At 40.3% G+C, this 20130-nt stretch overlaps 2 protein-coding genes and 1 long non-coding RNA gene across 4 annotated transcripts in view; 1 reads left to right on the plus strand and 2 right to left on the minus strand.

The window, feature by feature from the left end:
* si:dkey-8e10.3 (serine/threonine-protein kinase SBK1) overlaps positions 1-20130 on the plus strand; it is a 426835-nt gene that overhangs the window by 229082 nt on the left and 177623 nt on the right. The window lies entirely within an intron of this gene.
* LOC125806217 (uncharacterized) overlaps positions 1-20130 on the minus strand; it is a 185599-nt gene that overhangs the window by 15864 nt on the left and 149605 nt on the right. The gene's annotated exons all lie outside the window — the stretch shown is intronic.
* The window catches only part of gripap1 (GRIP1 associated protein 1), a 79406-nt gene that overhangs the window by 13409 nt on the left and 45867 nt on the right, over positions 1-20130 (minus strand). For both annotated transcript variants that reach the window (XM_022670615.2, XM_022670614.2), the window contains 2 exons: positions 19554-19670; positions 16618-16711 (listed from right to left, as the gene is read on the minus strand). In XM_022670615.2, coding sequence (XP_022526336.1) covers positions 16618-16711; positions 19554-19670 — 211 coding nt within the window. The remainder of the gene's footprint in view (positions 1-16617; positions 16712-19553; positions 19671-20130) is intronic.

Here is a 20130-nt window from a genome sequence, read left to right on the forward strand (position 1 = left end):
AGATACATAGAAGAACAGAGAGAAAGAGACAAAAAGAGAAAAATTAAGAGAAGATATACACAATAGAGAAAGAATGAGGGGGAAAAACAACAAGAAAGAAAGAGCAAGATGTGCAGAGAGTGAAAAGAGAGAGAAAGACAAAGAAGAGAACAAGTAAATCAATAAGCAATAAAGAAACAAAAGAAAGAGAAAGAAGAAAAAGGGACGGGCAGAATTAACCCTTAGAGATCCAAACCTACTTCTTTTTATATTAATGCTGAAACATAAAACATTTCAGTATTAAAGAGCCATTAAACCCTAAACAATATTTTTTTATTTGTTCCTTTAAAGTAATAAAATATACCAGTCCTGCTTAGAATTTCTATAACATAAAACACATTTATCGTGGTAATTTCTGCCTCTGCAGCGCCTTCACAGGTTCAACAGTGCTATAGGCGTGGAGGATGTGTTCGTATACTTTGGTATATATGCAATTCAGTCAACCAATAACCCCGCCCCCGCCTGCTGAGGACGTCCAACCATCTGCGTCTCACCGCTATCAGAGGCACACTGCTGCTGCTGCCTCTCAGCCAATCAGCTCTCCGTACCAGCTCTCGCCTCTAAACCCATACATCACCCAGTGCCTCTCCCAAACTACTACTCCCATTTTTTTTTTTGCCTTTTTCAAATTTGAGCTGAGGGGGAGTTTAGTGCCCCTTTAGGCCTTTTCAGATTTAAGGACTAGTTTTACATGAGGAGGTAAAAAGTTAGGTATTTTTACTAGAGGATGTCAGTCAAATTTGTAACCAATTCGCAAAGGGTAATAAATTATTGCATTCAAGTCAGAAAAGACAGAAATGGCTAAAAACATTATGATAACCTTATAACCTAGAAAGTTTGGGAATTATATTTATCTTATCTTTAGTATAAAATTAGCAGCTACATGTTTATAACACTTAGGTAGGCTATAGGCTACGCTACATAATAACTTGACTAAAGCTACGGGAAACCTCAGAGTCCTTCTGGATTTGAGAGTCATATATTGTTGAACACCTGAGGTTTGCCACAAACTTCAACGACCCAAGATATCAGTGCCATTCACTCTGAAATTAAGCGACTCATCGAGTTCCGCTCTATTTCAGAAAAGCCATTAAACTCTTTTGAATGTTTGTTCATTTCATCAGACCAACACATCACAGATGGAAATCTCCTGAAGAACACCAGTTCAAGCAGTTCTTATGAAGGTCTGTAGGAATTAAACTGGAGCTTACAGGTGCCAGTTTCCAGGCAACACTCAAGGTATGAATGTATTAGAACAGCCCAATGTGCTTTTAAAGATGCTTAGTAGGATGGTGGAAAAGTTGCAGGTAATTAAATGTTCTAAAAAAGTGCAAAAAGAAACTGAAAAGGTTTTAAATGGCTGGATAAGCTGGGTGAGGCTGAATAAGGCTGAGTGAAGCTGAGTAAATCTAAACTCGGCTGAGTAAGGCTGTGTGAGGTTGAGGCTAAATAAGGCTGAGTGAGGCTGAGTATGGATGAACTAAGCTTGGTAAGGCTGAATAAGGCCAGGTGAGGCAAAAAAAGGCTGCATAAGACTAAATAAGGTTAAGTGAAGCTGAAACAGACTGAGTGAGGCTGAATAAGGCTGAGTGAGGCTGAATTAGACTGAATGTAGCTAAATTAGACTGGGTAGTAGCTGTATAAGGCCAGATGAGGCTAAGAAAAGGCTGGGTGATAAGGCAGGTAAGGTTTAATAAGGCTGAGTGAAGCTGAGTAAGGCCTAGCGAAGCTGAGTAAGGCCTAGTGAAGCTGAATAAGGCTAAGTGAGGCTAAACAAGGCTGTGTAAGACTAGACTAGGCTAGGCTGGGTGAGGCTAAATAAGCAAGGGTGAGGCTGAACTAGGCTTGGTAAGAGTGTGTCTGAATAAGGCTGAGTGAAGCTGAATAAGGCTGGGTGCATCTAAGTAAGACAAGACTAGGCTGGGTAAGGCTAAATAAGGCTGGGTGAAGCTGAACAAGGCTAAACTAGGCTGGGTGGCACTGAGAAAGGGCAAAGCTGAATAAGGCAGGGTGATGCTGAAGAAGGCTGGGTGAGGCTGAATGAGACTAACTAAGGCTAGATTAGTTAGCCGGGTACGGCTGAATAAAGCTGAATAGACTGGAAAAGTCCGGATGAGGAGGAATGAAGCTGGGTGAGGCTGAATAAGGCTGTGCAAGGCTAAGCGAGTATGAATAAGGCTGGGTGATGTTGGTAAGGTTCTCAGGCTGGCGTGCTGGTAGAGAAAGCACAGGTGGATGGCTGTAACTGGACGAGGGAGCTGGTTAAAGATGAGCAGCTGGTACTGTAAGTCGGTGATGTACAGAAGACAGCTGGTCTGTTAATGAGCTAAATGATACAGAGCGACACCTCGTTAACAGCAGTGCACAGGTACGCCCGAGCTTCAGGTGAACCTGCAGACGCTCGGGTGCAGTTTTACAGAAGACGGGTGGAGAAGTGAGCTGGCCGGAGCATGCCAAGCGTGTCAAGGGCAAACGCTATCAGTTCGATCGGGCTGCGTCTCTCTCGAATATCACTCCATCTGGGTGACTGGAGAAATTCAAGGTCAGCTCGTAACTCCAGGACCGCAACCATCACTGCAATACCCTGACAGGTGGTGTGATGACTTCAGTACCAGTACCAACACCATAGACATATGTGTATATGGCATATTTCAGTTTGATTTTCATATATTTGTCTATATCTATGCATCTATATATATTTCTATAGACTTTTTTTTAAACTGTGCAAGTTGTGAGGTGCTATTTTGTAAGTTGGCTAGTGTGCTCATGGCAAGGCGATGTGAATTATCATGTAATAATGGGGGCCAGATGTAAGAAACATTACATTTTCGTAGTGTGACATCAGATGAGCACTAAATAAAAAAAGAAATGATGTGACACTTTTAGCAAATATCACACAATGAGATGCGACATGAAAATGAAATCTTTCTCTGAGGCTTCATTTCCTCTAATTTTACCTAAAATTTTAAGTACTGCTTTACCTTTTTTCCTACATGTTTAAGGTGTGCTGAGAATTGTGGGTAACCATGGGCTGTGAAGGATACCTCAGTTGCGTCCTAAAAATGAAAATATCCTTTTTTTTTAGCTATATATATATATATATATATATATATATATATATATATATTATGTATATGTGTATATATGTATATATATTAGCCTTTTATGATGTAGAAACGCATCCTACCTTGGCTAGACTGGTCATGTAGAAAATACACACTTTTTTTTTGTAGAACCATTAAAAGTTTAATTTGACGTCTACAGAATATGAGGAATAAACCAAATAAGGCATTACCACCCACAGTAGACAGTGCAGTGGGTGGTTACGATCATGACGGTCAGTGTGAACAGAAAACCAAAGCCAAATTTAATGCACACGTATATCCTACAGGTTAAAAATTAGCATTCTTTAGCTTCCATAGGACATGGCGCTAGTCCCAAATCACATGACATTTTTCATGTCAGTCTACATAAAGTTTAGCTCAATAACCAAGGCAAGCAGTATATTTTTAAAGAGCACTACACAGTTTACCAAGTAAAACCAGTATACCCTTAAACAGACAAACTGCAGCCCATCACTTTTAAAGCACTGCCGCTTGAAAGCACAGCTTTCTAAATGAAGACTGACAGCTGCATTTTCATTACAGCTAAGCAAAACGCTTCCCTTGCTAACCGGTGCACAGTTTAGCAGAAACAAAATCTATCCAGGAGAGCAGGTTAGCTCTGAGCCACGACAAAAAGGAAATAACTTTCAATTTGTCAGTAACTATACTTTATGTCAACTTGATGTCTTTGAATGGAAACCCAATGTTCCAAGGTCAAAAGCTTGGACACACCTTTTTATTGAGTGTTTTTAATTTTATTTTATTTTCTACATTGTAATGTAATACTGAAGTAATCCAGTCTCTGAAGCATTTAGATGCTCTTATCTGGGGAGCTGTTAACTTGCAGTTTCTGAGGCTGATAACTCTGATGAACTTATCCTGTACAACAGAGAAAACTCTTGCTCTTCCTTTCCTGGGGCACTCCTAATGAGGGCCAGTTTCATCAATTTTATCAGTATCTACTTAGCTGACTAGTTCTTGTCATAATAAAGATAAGAACATTACTCAAATATTCACTATTCACTGTATACCTGTAACTCTACCTCTTCACTACTTTACTTTAACTGATGCTCTCAAACACTTTATTAAGAGGCAAGAAATTCAAATAATTAACTCTTGATGAGTTCAGCACGGCTGTTAAATGAAAGCCTGACATTTCAGGTGACTCTACTTCATAAAACTGACTGAGGTGTGCAAAACTGTCTCTATAAAAGTAATAGGTGGTACTTTAATACTTCTACTGAAATAGAAAACATATTCTGGTTTTAATCTTTTTTGTTTAATAAATAATCCCATATGACTTCACAGTTTAGAGGAGTTTTTTTTTTAAATACTGAAACCTAATCCCTAGATAAAAAATTTAAGGTGTGTCCAAACCTGCCTCTAAACCCATACATCACCCAGTGTCCCTCCCAAACTACTTCTCACTTTTTTTTTTTTACCACTTTTTTTCTTTGTTTTTTTAGCCTTTTGAAAAATTTGTGCTGAGGGCAGAGAAAATCAATATTAGAAAATGGTAAAATTAGTTTCCCTTTAAGAAATTAAGCAATAGGTGCAAATTACAAGTAGCTGAGGGCTGTTTATATTTCTGACCATTTCACAGCATTTGGACTTACACAACTTACACAACGTAGCTACTTTCATGATGCGCCACACAGCACTTAACAGCCACAAATGCATCTCGCTATTTGGCGATGCATCAAGACGTAAAGTGTAGCAATCTCATGCTCATTTAAGCTGGAAAAACAGCTGCTACAGCAGCTTATAGATCTGACGCAAGTGTTTCTGAAAAGCCGACAACTTCTGAAGACCTATTATACCAGCCCAGGAGGTACTTCAGGAGGAGTACCGGAACACCACGTGCACCACGCGCTCGCAGGGGTACAGTGTTACGTAGTAAAGTGAGAAGCTATTGTTAATGGAGACTTTAACCCCAGCCCAGAGGCGTGCTCAACCTTTGAGTCCACAGCTTTCAGCGTTTGAGGCTACGCCTGACATTTCGCTCACCCGCGAAGGGTGACAGCAAACAGCAGGAGAAGCCGAACGCCCCTCTCTGCTCCTCGTCACAACACTAGCAGGGGGTGAGCCTTCGCCGGTCTCTGAGACTTCCAAAAGAAGAAGAAGAAGAAGAAGAAAGGGAGGAAACGAGCGTGGAGGAAGGTGCTGAATGGCTGTGAGGCGATTGGATGTGAATGCAGAAGTGCTTAAGGCCCTTTGTGCCGTTATATGTAGAGGTTATATGTAAAATATGCCATCAAGGACTTCGTGCTACTGCATGCTTTATATGCAGTGTGTGCATTCTAGAAGAAGGATTAAAAGCAGGAAGATTAACGCTGGGCAGAAATGTTGAGGTCAAGAAAAATCAGAATTATTTATTAAGGCTGGTCTGAAGAATATAAATGTTTGAGAATTTGTATTCCATAATGGGAAGCTCTGTTTTTGGATAGATAACAGAAATTAATCTGAAATACTCTGTTTAATAATTATCAAACAAACTTTAATATCAGACGAATATAACCTGAGCAAACATAAAAGCACTTTTGAAATTATTTTAATAAATGTTTTTCCCCCATAACTTAAATGTGATTAATCACACTTTTTGGAGAGCAGAGTTAAATTTCTTTACTAACCACAACCAGGCCTGATTACTGCCAGACCTGTAGAATCAAGAAATCACTTTTTTCGATTAGACGATTAGTCAACGTTTATTTCTGCCATGTCCTCCGTCTCTAAAAAACGATCAAAACAGCTGATCATGAGATGTAAAAGATATTTAAATGTCTGTATGTCGTTAAAACATGGAAATTACTGATATTTAGTGAGTTATTATGTAATCTGCTGAGTTTAGACACGTTTAGACACTGTGTGAGTGAAGAATTTATCCATCTCCTATTGCATTACTGTGTCCCCAGCACTTTGTGTAATGTGGTACTGTTACAAATTAATGATTAGTTGACAATGAAATTTTTTAATAATCGACATTGTTAATTATATTGACTAATCGTTGCAGCCCTACTTGGTAAGAAGTGAGTATATTCATTTCCATATACTTTTCCACCCAGAATATTGCATTAAACCCAGTGCAAAGCTCTCGAAAAGGATGAAGCAATCAGCAAGCAATCAGGCCACACCTGAAGTGAACAGATTAAACTCTGTGCCACGAGACCAGCGAGATCCTCGACGCGAGGCAACAGCAGCTACATCAACGTCAGCGGTAATGACGGCATCGATGGGAAAATGCCACACCTGCCTGTAACTAGTAATTCTTACACATTGATCAGCAACATTAATTCTAATTTGCTGCAGCGTGGAGGCAGAGCTCCATTGAAAAGCTTTGATGAATCCACAAAGCAGATTTACAGAGAGGACTCCCTCCTCTAATGGGTGGAAAATGCTGCGGGGATGGGTTTCAGAGGCGTGGACCAGCGCCAGAATCGCTCTTCCGCTTAGTGCCCTGCCACAGGCCAGCGGGAGAACGCTAAACGAAGGAGCCGGGTACTCAGAGAGGCATCAGATGAAGGGGCAGACGCTGATGTCATCAGGCTCTCAGCTCAGGGGATCCCCGGCCGCAGAGCTGGCTAAAGAAACACGGAGGTGTCTTGAGGACGAGAGTAAATAATGACCTGAGAGGAGCGGCAGAGCTGTAAAGATTCTGATTAAAAGAAAAATTTACCCAATTTACACAGCCATATACCCAACCCATTTATTAAGACTTCCCCTATCAGTAGTAATGCCCCAACATTACTGATTCAGCATTGCCGCTCGGCGGAAAGAGCAGCGACTCGGTTTCGATACATCAGCTCACAGACGCAGCCTTGTGCTGATCGACATCACCCTAGGAGTGAAAAGGGGGAAAGAGCACCATCTACTGTACCTACCCAGAGAGAACAGAAACAATTGTGCTCTCTCAGGGCTCTGGTAGGCGATGGCAAGCTACATGAGCAGGATTCGAACCAGCGATCTCCTAATTATAGTGGCAGCGCTTAGGCCATCAAAATCCCCAATAATGGAAGCTTAATGAAAGTGAAAGTCATAACTTTGTAATTGGCAAAATTTGCGGTTGCTAATGCTGAGCAATACACGCTCACCAAGCACTCTATCTTATCAGGAACAGCTACACATTAATGCAATTACCTAATCAGCCAATCATGTGGCAGAAGCTCAGTGCATAACATTGTGCAGACACGGCAAGCAGCTTTGCATTGCCACACATGCATTTCTGGACAAGCTGAGAGATACAGAATTAAGACAACCATAGAGACCATACTTGTGTTCAAGGGCTCAACAGTAGCAGCTTGCTGAGCTAGGGTATAGAACCCACAAACATGATATTGGTGGAGTGGTGTTCCAATCAGTGACCAGCATTGATGACCCAGTTCTCCAATCAGTGCCCTGCATTGATGGTCCAGTGTCTTACCAGTGCTCAGTATTGATTGCCAGGTGCTATAACCAGTGCCCAGCATTGATGGCCTGGAGCTGTAACTAGTGCCCACCATTGATGGGCCTGTGGTCTAACCAGAGCCCAGCATTGACGGCCCAGTGCTCTAACCAGTGCCCACCATTGATGGCCCAGTGCTCTAACCAGTTCCAAGCATCTGAATTGAAGCATGTTGACTGAGATGATTGAGTAATAGTACAGGATTTTACACACATTCTGTAATATGACTTGCGCTTTCATGCCACTTCACCAAAGTCACACAGTGCAGCTAAAAGCAATCATTTTAAGCTTTTAAGTTATTTTAAGGTGTTTAATAAGCTACATTTTGCTGCTTTAATATCTCCCATCTAACACCATAATAAGAAGAAACTGTGAGAATGTATTTCATCGTGTTAAATTTGATCAATTCCACCAAGCTCCAGCTGTGGCCCCAACCTTTAAAACAACGGTAAAACCTCCTCTCCTTTCATCACCTTCACTAAAACTCCACCGAGATTACACCAAGGGCCAGTTGTTCGGAAGCTTCATTAGGACCTTCCTAAAGCTTTTCCAGCAGGCGATGCTGCCTGACTCACTGGGGCGCCTACTGCCTACGCAGCTAACTGCAGCCCTGCAGCCAACTCCCACTGGAGCGAGACAGGTTAAATGGAAAAAGGACCAGAGGGGAAGCAGGCTATTTCATCTCCTCAACTAGGTTCCTGCCCGCTATGTCTCATCCACCGTCATAGATCTGAAACAGAGGGAGCGTGTGCTTTTGCACATCGGTGCCAGATGATGAACAACCGTTTCCAGGAGAACGGTCTGGTATCGAGCAAGATTTCCCAACAAACGCGGCTCTGTTCTCGGCTTTGGTTCGCAGCTCTTTGTAAGCAGAAAAGCCTATTAGTCTAGTTAAAATCGGCTTTCTTAGATTAGTACGTTTTTTTTTTTTGTTTGTTTTTAAATGATACCAGAACTCTGGTAAAGATGGGAAGTGTAATCCACCAGGAAAGGACAAGCTTAACAACACATGCATTTCTGGACAAGCTGTGAGATGTTTGTTTGCAGCTCTCTGTAAAATGATAAGGCCATTAGTTATGGCTTTATGATTTTTTATTCTACACACATTTACTGTATTTTTCGAACCATTTTTTGGTCTATTTTCATACATAAGGCACACTGGATTATAAGGCGCATTTTAAGCAACAATAGTAAAAAGCAAGGATGTCGCCATATTTCTCTTCTAATTTTAAAAATTAAAAATTCTTAAGCAGTAGCCTCGGTTAGCCGTGACTAGCGCTAGTAAATGTCGCCCACTGAGAGAGTTCCGGTAAACTAGGGCGCTATTAGTTAGCGGTTCGTCCCACATAGCTTGTTTTAACACGGTAAACATGCACACTACAGTCCAATATATATTCGCCTCTGAATGACGAAAGAGCTAGCGCTGCGGTAAGCAGATAATGCTAATACTGCTCCAGCCTTGGTGCTGGAGAAACGCCACTGAAGCTCCTGTATAACGCTGCACTGAAGATTTTTGGAAAAATGTAAGGATTTTAAGTGCGGATTTTAGGCTCATTAAAACAAGCTTTCTCAGAATTGTAAGATTAGTTTTTTATTTATTTATTAATATTTTTAAATGGTACCAGAATTCAACTAGGACGTGTAACTCACCACTTAAGAACAAGCTTATTACATGCCTTTCTGAACACGCTGAGAGAGACAGAAAGAAACATGTGCAATGAGATGTAATTTTACAGTAATATTACAGAATTTTATTGATTTTAGTTTTTAAATATAAATTTAACAACATGAATAACATGATTCATGCAGCGCTCCCTAAAATTTTTACAAGGCTTTACAAGGTTTTGCACAGTCCAAACTCTGAACTGAGCTGAGAAGTGTAATCCACCAATAAGGACACGCTTACCACATGCATTTCTGGACAAGCTGAGAGAATCTGAAGTGAAAAAAGTATGTTTTTTTTTTTTTTTTTTTTTTTTTTTTAATTTCTATTTACACAGTACCAGAATTCAACTGGGAAGTGAAAACTCTTAGCCACTAAAAGAACAGGCTTACCTTCATTACATGCATTTCTGGACAAGCTGAGAGATACAAAAAAAAGAAGCAGGTGCACTGAGGCGGTAGAGTAATATTACAGAATTTTACACATCATTTTTTCTCTTTTATACGGCTCAGATTATGCAGCGTTCCGCAGCGTTCTCATGAGGCTCTGTTCTCGGCTTTTGTTCGCGGCTCACTGTAAGCAGAAAAGCCCATTAGTTCTGGCTTTAGGTTCTCTTATTCTGCTAATGTAAGTTCCGGCATGAGACTAATTGAGTGATTTGCAACAATTCACTTCAATGACGCAGAACTTCCACAGCCATTAAATCCTTACAGGACTTACAGGACTTACAGGACGGGAGAGACGGGCGAGGCATTCAGAAACTCAGGGCTGTTTTGTTTCACCCTTAGCGGCACAGTAGGAGAGATGGTGCAAAGTGAAAGGTTAGCTCACTTCATGCACCACTGCATGTGCACAACAGGACACGTAAGGAGTGGGATGGGGTGGGATGGGGTGGGGTGGAGGGTCTACAGACTGCAGCAAGGCTTGTGTTCGCCTGAGAGCTTCACCCTGGCTGACTCCTCCTGCAGGAAAGAGCACTTAGCAAGAGACAGCGCGCTTCACACACTCACACTTACACACACACACACTGCACACACATGACTGCAGTGTGTACCTGAATGCAGAATTAGCCCACCCGCCCCTGCAGAGACACCCTCTTCGCCCCATATTACATCATACACACACAAAACCACACACACTCTTGAACATTCATGAGCTACAAATGTTAAATCACCATTTTCATTAATGAAATGTTAAAAAAAAAAGGCTGAAAAGCTATCTAAGGACTAAACTAAAAACAGGGCCGCAAAGTACCGCAAGTAAGCGTCAAACGCAGATGTCAATACTGCCGTGCACGAACACGTGGAGTTCTGACCTATTGATCACCGCTGCTCCTGAAGGATCTTGCACTACGCTTCAAGGAGAAAGCAGCAGGACCATGCAAGCATGAACCAACTGTAGTGAATTCCTCCCCCCACTGCTCAAAGTGCTGAGCAAAGCTGTTTCCTTCAGCTCTTCAAAAAGCTCAATCAGGAGTAAAGAGCGCTCCCAACACCACAGATGTGAAGAAGTCTATATAGAAGTCTATACAATTATAAGCGTTTATTTCTTTGATTGTTGATTATGATTATGGCTTACAGCCAATAAAAATCCAAAAATCAGCGATTAAAAAAAAATATATATATATTATATTATATTATATAAGACCAATTGGTACTTTCGGCAGTGTGGGCAGTGTGCAAAAAGTCCTGCTGGAAAATGAAATCTGCATCTCCATAAAACAAAGTTGTCAGTAGCAGAGGGAAGCATGAAGTGCTGTAAGATTTTAGACTTGATAATAAAACACAGTGGATCAACACCAGCAGATAGCAGACATGTCTCTCCAAACCATCACTGACTGGTGGAAACTTAGACTACACTAGACCTCGAGCAGTTTGGACTGTGTGTCTCTCCACTCTTCCTCCAGACTCCAGACTGCTCCCTTGATTTACAAATTAAATGTAAAATTTACTGATGATCAGTGATGGTTTGGAGAGACATGTCATCTGCTGGTGTTGGTCCACTGATCGGGAGATTAAACCAGTGCTTTATACAGCTGGTCCACTTATAATATATATACTTTAATCGTAAATGTACTTTGGTAATGCAATTGCAGTGCTACTTAATTCACATGTCAATAAAAAAAAATATGTCTTTAAAAGTTATTTATAAATAAAAATGCAATCAGTCTTTTGGTTTAACAAAAGATTTAAATCTAAGGCTAAGATCTAGCCCTATTCTAGCCTTGTTTAGCTTGTATCTTTCAGCTGGAAAAATGAACTTAAACCTGCCGTTTTTCTCTGCTTTATCTGGCAGGTATCGGTATGAACTACTCTTTTGTTTTAAGTGACTTAAGCTTTTTTTTTTACCACAATCTATTAGCAATCTAAGCATTTTTAAGCTGTAAAGAACACATTCACCATGTTTACCAACCAGTGCTGGTGTTAAATCACTAAACAAGTCATGAACAAGTCATTGTTTGGTATTAATTACTCATTTTTAAAGTGACTAAAGCTTTTTGTCTACAATTTTTTTTAGCAATTGGCACACCTTCACCATGTTCACCAAGCAGTTCTGGCATTAAATCATTAATGAACAGACGCCAGAAACCAGAAGTCCAATCTCTTAGTCTAAAACGCATCAAACGCAGCTAAAATCTCATCCCTAATCCAACACATGACCCCAGCTCAACAAGGTCTTTTCTTCAGGAGGCTCTGGCTACTGTAGGCTTGGACGGTAAAATATATATGATAAAACAGAAGTCTACAGGGTAGAAATCTCTCCAGAAGAAGAGCCGAGCACCTATATTGTCTGGATTGGCCCGAAAGCAGCAGTAAGAAGATGGGCTGGTCCCTCTCCTTGCTGCTTTTTGCTCGCCCTCTCGCTGCATTATTGAGGACGAGTGTTAGGTTCACTCAGGCATATCCGTGTGCTGAATCATTTACATCCTTGCTAATGTCAGCTCTCATCTAGCACCGTCGCTTCGGCTCCTCCAGTCCCTCTTTCCTCCTCTTCTTCTCCTTTTCTTTCTCTCTTTTTCTCGTTTGTCTGTCTGTCCTTTTCCCAAACATGTGGAAGAACTATCTATCCATCTCCACACCCATTCTTTAGGCTGCCTTGCTTACTGCTCGACCATGATGCTGCCAGTCAGGCTAGAAAACATGACTATCAATCAGGAGAAGCATTAAAGCATTATGATTGGTTATATGGTAACCAAATTGAGAAGTTAATTCATTTTTATAAAACTTTGAGCAGTTGGCAGAGAAGTTGCGCACTGTGTATAATATGGCTGCACAATATATATCGTTTAAGCATCGTCATCAGGATATGCGCGTGTGCAATAGTCACATCACAGGACGTGTGATGTCACTTAATGCAATTAAATCAAACGTTCATGTCGCAATGTTTTGATTCTTGACACAAGAAGAAGATACACAGCTCTGTGTCAGTGTGAGTAACAGGCTGCCTGAGAAGAAGCACAAGGGGGAGTGGTGGTGGGGGGGGGGGGGGGGGGGGTTGCACAGATATTTCCAGTTACAGCTGAATTCACATTTTTAACTGATGGTTAGAATCCCGGTCATGCAGCTTGCTATCAGCTGCTGAAGCCCCGAGAGAGCACAATTGGCTTTTCTCTCTCTGGGTGGGTAGTACAGTAGATGGCACTCTTTCCCCTCATCACTCCTAGGGTGATGTCGATCAACACAAGGCTGCATCTGTGAGCTGATGTATCAAGTCAACCAAGTCGCTGAGCTTTCCTCCGAGCGTTAGCACTGTGATGCTAATCAGCAATGCTACATACACAACAGTTTGAAAAGAGGCGGAGTCTGACTTCACTTCATGTATCGGAGGAAGTGTGTGCTAGTCCTCACCCTCCTTGTGTTGTGGAAACACTAGTGATAGGGTAGTATTTGAACGGGTGGAGAGTTGTGTGGGTTGGGAGGGCTGATGTGAAAAAGCAAGCCCACAGCCCCAAAGGTTCAGAGACCTTCAACTTTTATAGCACAATATTTACAATTAGAAGACACTGGCCTTAATAGAATCTACTCTGGCATTAAATGTTAAATCAGTCAGTCATGAAATTAAAACAGAAGGAAGGCACATAGGGGAGGCAGGGCAGGAAGAAGCCACATCATCTTCCCTCTCTACTGGGGACGAGGGAAAGTAAGCTATTTTTTTTCTTTTTTATATATATAATGGGGGTGGGGCTCTGGCTCCAAATGATGGCCATAATCTCAACAAGACCTGGGCAAGGACTTTATAGGGCACAGGATGTAACCACATACGGCTTTTACTCGTCAAAACAGCGTCTTTATGAGTGAATGAGTGAGAGAATGAGTGTGAGAAAAAGAGAGAAAGAGAGAGAGAGAGAGAGAGAGAGAGAGAGAAAAGCAAAGGTAAAAAAGATCCAATCTCCTTGAAGGTACTCAAGCTCTTGGGGCAGCTTAAGGGTCAGGATTCATAATGCATAATCTGTCAAAAAGTAAGATATATTAGGCAGCAAGTGAACCGTCAGTTTCTGTTAAAGTTAATCAATTAAAAGTAGGAAAGATGGGCAAGCATAAGGATTTGAGCCACTCCGAAAACTGCTAATCTGTAATGGCTAGACGACCAGACTGGGTCAGAACATCTCCAAAAGATCAGGCAGACCTTTTAGGGTCTTAAACGATCTGCTGCTAATTGCTTGTGTAAGATAAATTCAGAAACTGCAGTTTATGAAACAGCAGCTTTTAACAGTTTAATTTTTAAATTATGTAAAAAAATAAAAATAAATAAATAAATCCTCAACCTGTCCTTTATATTATATATAGTCCTTGCTAAAATTCATTTTCACTTCACTAAAATTAACTTTAAATGATCATATTGATTATATTTGACCACCAAGCATTTACAGCATTGTGCAGCAATTTAGGGACCGTATTAAAAAGGACAAACTTTAGGAAATATCTCAAATGAAATAAGTAGTAAATAAATCAAATAATAAGCAAAACTTTTTTTTGGCATCTTTTCTACAGTCCCTAAAGTGCCACCGTGCACTAAAAACACGAGAGATCAGATGATCGCTGGCTCGAATCCAGGTCATGCAGCTTGCCTCAGCTGCCGAAGCCCTGAGAGAGCACAGTTGTCTTTGCTCTCTCTGGGTGGGTACAGAGGGTGTAGGGTGTAGGGTGATGTGGATCAGCACAAGGTGTCTGTGAGCTGATGTATCGGAACTGAGTTTCTGCGCTTTCCTATGATTTACAAAACTGTCACTTGAATAGAACAGTGATCCAATTAAATATGATTTATTTTTACATTCTTTGCAATGCAATGTACAGTTTTATTAGCATTCTTTAAGCACTGTTATGCTGATATGCTATATGATATAGTTTAGAGTTCCAGCTTTTCTAGTTCCAGTGTTAATAAATGTTAACAGTTAACAGCATCAACCCAAGACTAGGCAATAAGCATTAAGGTATTTGTATCAGATCAAGGGGTCAAAAAAAAAAAAGGATTTGAAAATCTCTACTAATTGAGAACAATTAGCAAATCTCAAATAGGAGCCAATTTAAGGTCAATCACCGACTAGTTCACACCTAATCAGAGCCCACACGCCCCTATAATGTTCCCGAATGCTTTACAAATCAGCTCAGGAGTGACAAAAACCAGGCAGGAGCAGAACCACAAGGCCCCATTCGTCCTTGAAGTCGATTTTCATTACAGTAATGTTCATTTGGCCTGGGAGAGAGGCCAGCGAGGCAGACAGATAACACACGCAGAGGGTCAGTCTGATGCTAATCTAACTAAAGGAAAGAGCAGAGGAGATGCTACACAAGGATCTCTGCGCACCACAGCCCTCCAGCCGTCGCACAGGCAGCCTTTATTAAAGAGAAACCCATAAAGCCTGGAGGAAGGCCTGCAGCTCGGATCACAGACTTATTAGATTCTTCTTTCCCTCCTCTCTCTTCTTCGCAACGAGTGCTGCTTAAAAAAAAAAAAAAAAACGCGTCCGAGAGCAGCGCAGGGCCATCCCAAAAATAGCGGCATTATAAATAGACACGCTAAAACATTTAAAGGGAGATTACACAAGCAAGATAGCAAGACAAGTTCAAAATATAATATAATATAATAATAGAACCATTTGTGCCAGCTGTTTACACAGACTTTAAATAAAAAAGCTTCTTTTCTTGTTATCTTAAAAAAAAAATCACCAGCTGAAGCGTGACGGCGGGAGAACGACTTTCAGACAGTTTAAGATTTTTATTTAAAATATTTAGTTCTCAAAGCACAAAGCAAAAGAGCAAAAATAAATAAATAAATGAAATAAGTAAATAAGTTGCACTCAGAAGGATGTATTGGGATGCAATGCTATTCAGAAGCAAGAATCAAGGTCAATTGTGCTCTCTCGGGCTCTGGCTGCTGATGTACAGAGATATATAGGAGTTTCAGTGAAGTTTCTCCAGCACCAAGGCTGGAGCAGTATTAGCATTAGCTGCTAACCGCAGCGCTTGATCTTTCGCTGTTTAGAGGTGAGTATATTGGGCTGTAGTCTGCATGTTGGTAGTCAGCATCACAATGCACCTTCTACCTACCTAGAGAGAGCAAGGTCAACTGTGCTCTCTCGGGCTCTGGCTGCTGATGGCAAAGTAACATAACTCATAAATCAACAGAGCACTTTATTACTGCGGTGCTCCTTATATATATAAATGTAATCAGTCAGGTATTAAGTAGCAGTAAAGCCACGTTGTTAAAGTACAGTGTTATATAGGAGTTTCAGTGAAGTTTCTCCAGCACCAAGGCTGGAGCAGTATTAGCATTAGCTGCTAACCACTGCGCTAGCTCTTTTGCTGCTCAGAGGTGATAATATTAGACTGTAGTCTGCCTGTTTATCGTGTTAAAACAAGCTACGTGGGATGAACTGCTAGCTGCTGATAGCACCCTGGCTTACCAGAACACTCAGGGTTCCTCAGTGTAGCGCTGTTGGGCGGCGTTTACTAGCGCTAAGCGCTGCTAATAAATAATAACTGTGGCTAGCTTTACTCACCCAAATAAATAAAGGTTTTCAACATTCAGCGCTCGTTTGACTTTGAAATAATAATATTTTTTTAAGAATTACATACTATTTTGCCTATTTAGGCACTTCCCCCAGCTTCCCCTCAAATAGAAGGAAAAAATGGTGACACCATTGTTCCTTACTTTTGTTACGTAAAAAAAAAGCGCCTTATATTTTGATGCTCCTTATAGTCTGTAAAATACGGTAGACTATATAATAGGCCACTATAGAACACTGTAAAGCTTTCAAGCTTTCCAGAGCACAACTATCAGCTGACCCTCAGTGCAGCATTACAGTTCAAGATTTAGTAAATTAGCCCAAGGTTAAAAACCTCAACCACAAGCAGACCCGGCGAGCCCCTTACCTCTCCTGCTGTCCATGACGTACGTCTCTATGATGGCACTCTTCTTACAGATATCTTCAGCCATCGACGAGCAGCTCACCTCCAAATGTTTCACCTTCACACATTAACAGAAACAACAACAAAAAAAAAGAGTCATAAAGATGTTGTTCTGGTCCCTCACTGCACAATACATGAGAGCTTCAGGTTCTTTAGCTCAAATAAGCTCAGTTTTGACGCCTTAAGATCTCGTAAGTGGTATTTAAAGGTTTATATTTCAGTTCTGCATCTGCAAATGCTTTACTCTCTTTTTTTTTTAAGTGTCATAAAAAATGCCTAACCGTTATGAAAAATTTCAGAGTACAAATCCAAATTATCAAATTGTTACGACAAAAAAATGTTACAAAAATAAAAAAATAGAAAAATGTACATTTACAAACATTTTTTATGGGATTGCAGACAATACAAACACAAAATATTCCAAGTTTTATCTGCTCAATATAATTTAATTTGTAAATATATATCCAAATCTATTTCAAAATTCACCACAAATCATTAACTGGTGACTGGTGACAGGTCAGGACTGGTGGCAGGCCAATCCAGTATCTGCAACCCCTTCTTCTAGAGCTGTGTCTTTAAAATAAAGTGTGCAGCATGTGGCTTTGTAATGTCTTGTTAAATATATATATATATATAAAAAAGGATGTTGATTGAATGTGCATCAATGTGCATTTATGCATCAAAGCTCCAGTTAACTGAAAATCACCTTTGCAACAGGCACTGAACCAACACTATTCTTTTTCACTTGGATGCATATTAACAAATAAAAGACAAAATATGAACGGTCTCCAATGAAATGAAAGTTAAACCAAATATCAGAAACACGGTTTAAACAGAATAAACTGTTTCAAAAAGGTTGGTAAGTTGTAAACGGCCTTAGTTAGAATTAAGCTTCTTAAAATAATACTATAACCACTTAAAAATAAGACTACCCTTATAAAGGGTTTATAAATAGATTAAAAATTAGATTATTAATTAGTATTGATAAGGAGTTTGATGCAAAGCAAAAATTAATAAAGCAACAATGGTCTGTTGTTTGCTTGGTCATTTAATTTAACAAAGTAATTAATAGTAATTTACAGTAAACACTTAAACATACTTCAAAATATATTAATTTTACAGGTTGAGTACATGCTGATGAATAATGGAAAACACAAAGTAAGATCAGTATCTAGAAATATATGAGGTTTGACAGTTTAGGTTTAAATGTGAAATCACTATTTTTAATCACAAAAATTTCAGCTCACCGTTGCCATTTTTATTTACGTATTTATGTTATGTATTTATTAACTGCTTATTAATGGGATTTGAAGTATTTGCAACCTAATTGTTAAACATTAATAAACTCCTTTATAAACCACTCAAAACCCTTAATAAAAGGTAGTCTTATTTTAAGGTGGTACCAATAATTCTTTACTATGGAAAAAATGGATTTGTATCAGAACATGCTAAAAGCTGAGCATGCTTGATACAGTCCAGCTGTTTCTAAAACAAGCAGAAAAATTATGCCCAGTCTATTTCACCAAGTATTGGCATTCACATCACATACACTGAAACAGTCAGTGAACAATACTTAGGCTGAAAACATCAATAATTTCACGTCCTTCAGAGCTCAAGATGCAGTTTTCAGGTTTAGACTGCAGAGCTCTAGTTAGATAAGATAAAATAAGACTTCAGCACAAACCTCTGTTTCTGTACCTATAACTAACTGCCCTGGAGACTCCAGGCCTGCACTCTATGCTCCTATAAATTATTAATAACTGATTTATGTTGTTTTTTGAGTGATTTACTGCTTTAAAACTCTGTACTGTACTCCCCCTATCAATAGGTGAGTGAAGACTAGCACATGCCTCTTATGATGCATGTAAAATCAGACTCCGCCTTTTTTTTTTAAACTGCTGCTGATGCTTCATTGCTGAGTGGCATTACACTCAGCACACTCGGAGAAAAGCGCAGTAACTCAGAGATTCCGATACATCAGCTCACAGATGCAGCATTGTGCTGAGGGGTAGTTTGGGAGGGGCACTGGGTGATGTATGGGTTTAGAGGAAGGGCAGGTGAGAGAGCTGATTGGCTGAGTTTACTTCAAAGGAACATATTTCAGCTTTTAATGGAAAAAAATATGATTTAGAGCAGGGGTGTCCAAACTACGGCCCTACGAGGTATTTTAGAAATAGAATGAAAGTTGGGCCGCTGTTAAGCAGGATTTTATAATGTGAGATTCAAAGTTTGAAAGCTAGGTGTCAGAAACGGGCCAAAGAGTCTACAAGCAGGGAGAGTGGGCATTTCTAGCGCAGAAAAACAGGCCAAAGAGTCTAAAAGCAGAGAGGGTGCGCATTTCTAGCGCAGAAAAACGGGCCAAAGAGTCTAAAAGCGGAGAGGGTGCGCATTTCTAGCGCAGAAAAATGGGCCAAAGTGTCTAAAAGCGGAGAGGGTGCGCATTTCTAGCGCAGAAAAACGGGCCAAAGAGTCTAAAAGTGGAGAGGGTGCGCATTTCTAGCCAGAAAAACGGGCCAAAGAGTCTAAAAGTTGCCGTAATTAAGGAGTTTAATATTAAGAGACATCATGAAATTAAACATAAATTTGAAAAATCTTAGTTTACACAACACTGTCAAAGATAAAGATAGTAATTCAATGGTGTGTAAATGAAATAATCAGGAAAATGTATTATTTAAAGTGGTATATTTCATTATTTGTTTTATTACAGAGTCTGTGGCCCGTAACTTCAAATATATTTCTCCTTCTGGCCCCCAACAAAAAAAAATTTGGACACCCCTGGTTTAGAGTTTAGTGGCTCTTTAAAAATTCACTAACATTCAGTCATTCTATACAAAAGCTCGCAAAATCCAAGCATTCCCTCTTAACAGAGTATAAATCAATACTACAGTCAGAAGCCATACCTTCTCCTCCAGCAGCCATTTCTCCTGCTGCACCTCAGCCAGCCTCTGGAAGAGTTCACCCACCTCGTCATCAGAGAGGTCAGCAGGTCTCTGTGATTGTGGACTGCTGGTGTTGGACTGAAAGAAAGAGAGAAAAAAGTGAAACGGAGAAGAAAAGAACAAAAATTTGCTTCTGCGGTCACTTTTCCTCACACCCCTCACACCTCTACACTATTTTTTTTGTTTTTTCGAGCCGTCCTGTAGAGACGTGGGTAATTGCAGTGTGTTGAGGTGGAGAGGTGGAACAGACAGGCTTCCTCTACAGAAAGTAAACACTCAAGCGCACAGCCATTTACCTACCACCCTTCATCCAGCCACCCATCCGTCCATGTGGAAAACTTTGCACAAACACAATGGAGGCGCTGATGGACTGAGCTGAACTGAGTTTAGCACTCGAGACGTACTGACAATTAGACGGTAATGTATTTATCAGACTATAAGGTGCACATTTAAAATCCTTTCATTTTCCCAAAGATCGACAGTGCCCCTTATGTATGAATTCTACCAGTCTGGTTGTAAAGAGCAGTAAAGCCACGCC

This window comes from Astyanax mexicanus, chromosome 12, assembly GCF_023375975.1.
Source record: "Astyanax mexicanus isolate ESR-SI-001 chromosome 12, AstMex3_surface, whole genome shotgun sequence".
NCBI classification, from domain to species: domain Eukaryota; kingdom Metazoa; phylum Chordata; class Actinopteri; order Characiformes; family Acestrorhamphidae; genus Astyanax; species Astyanax mexicanus.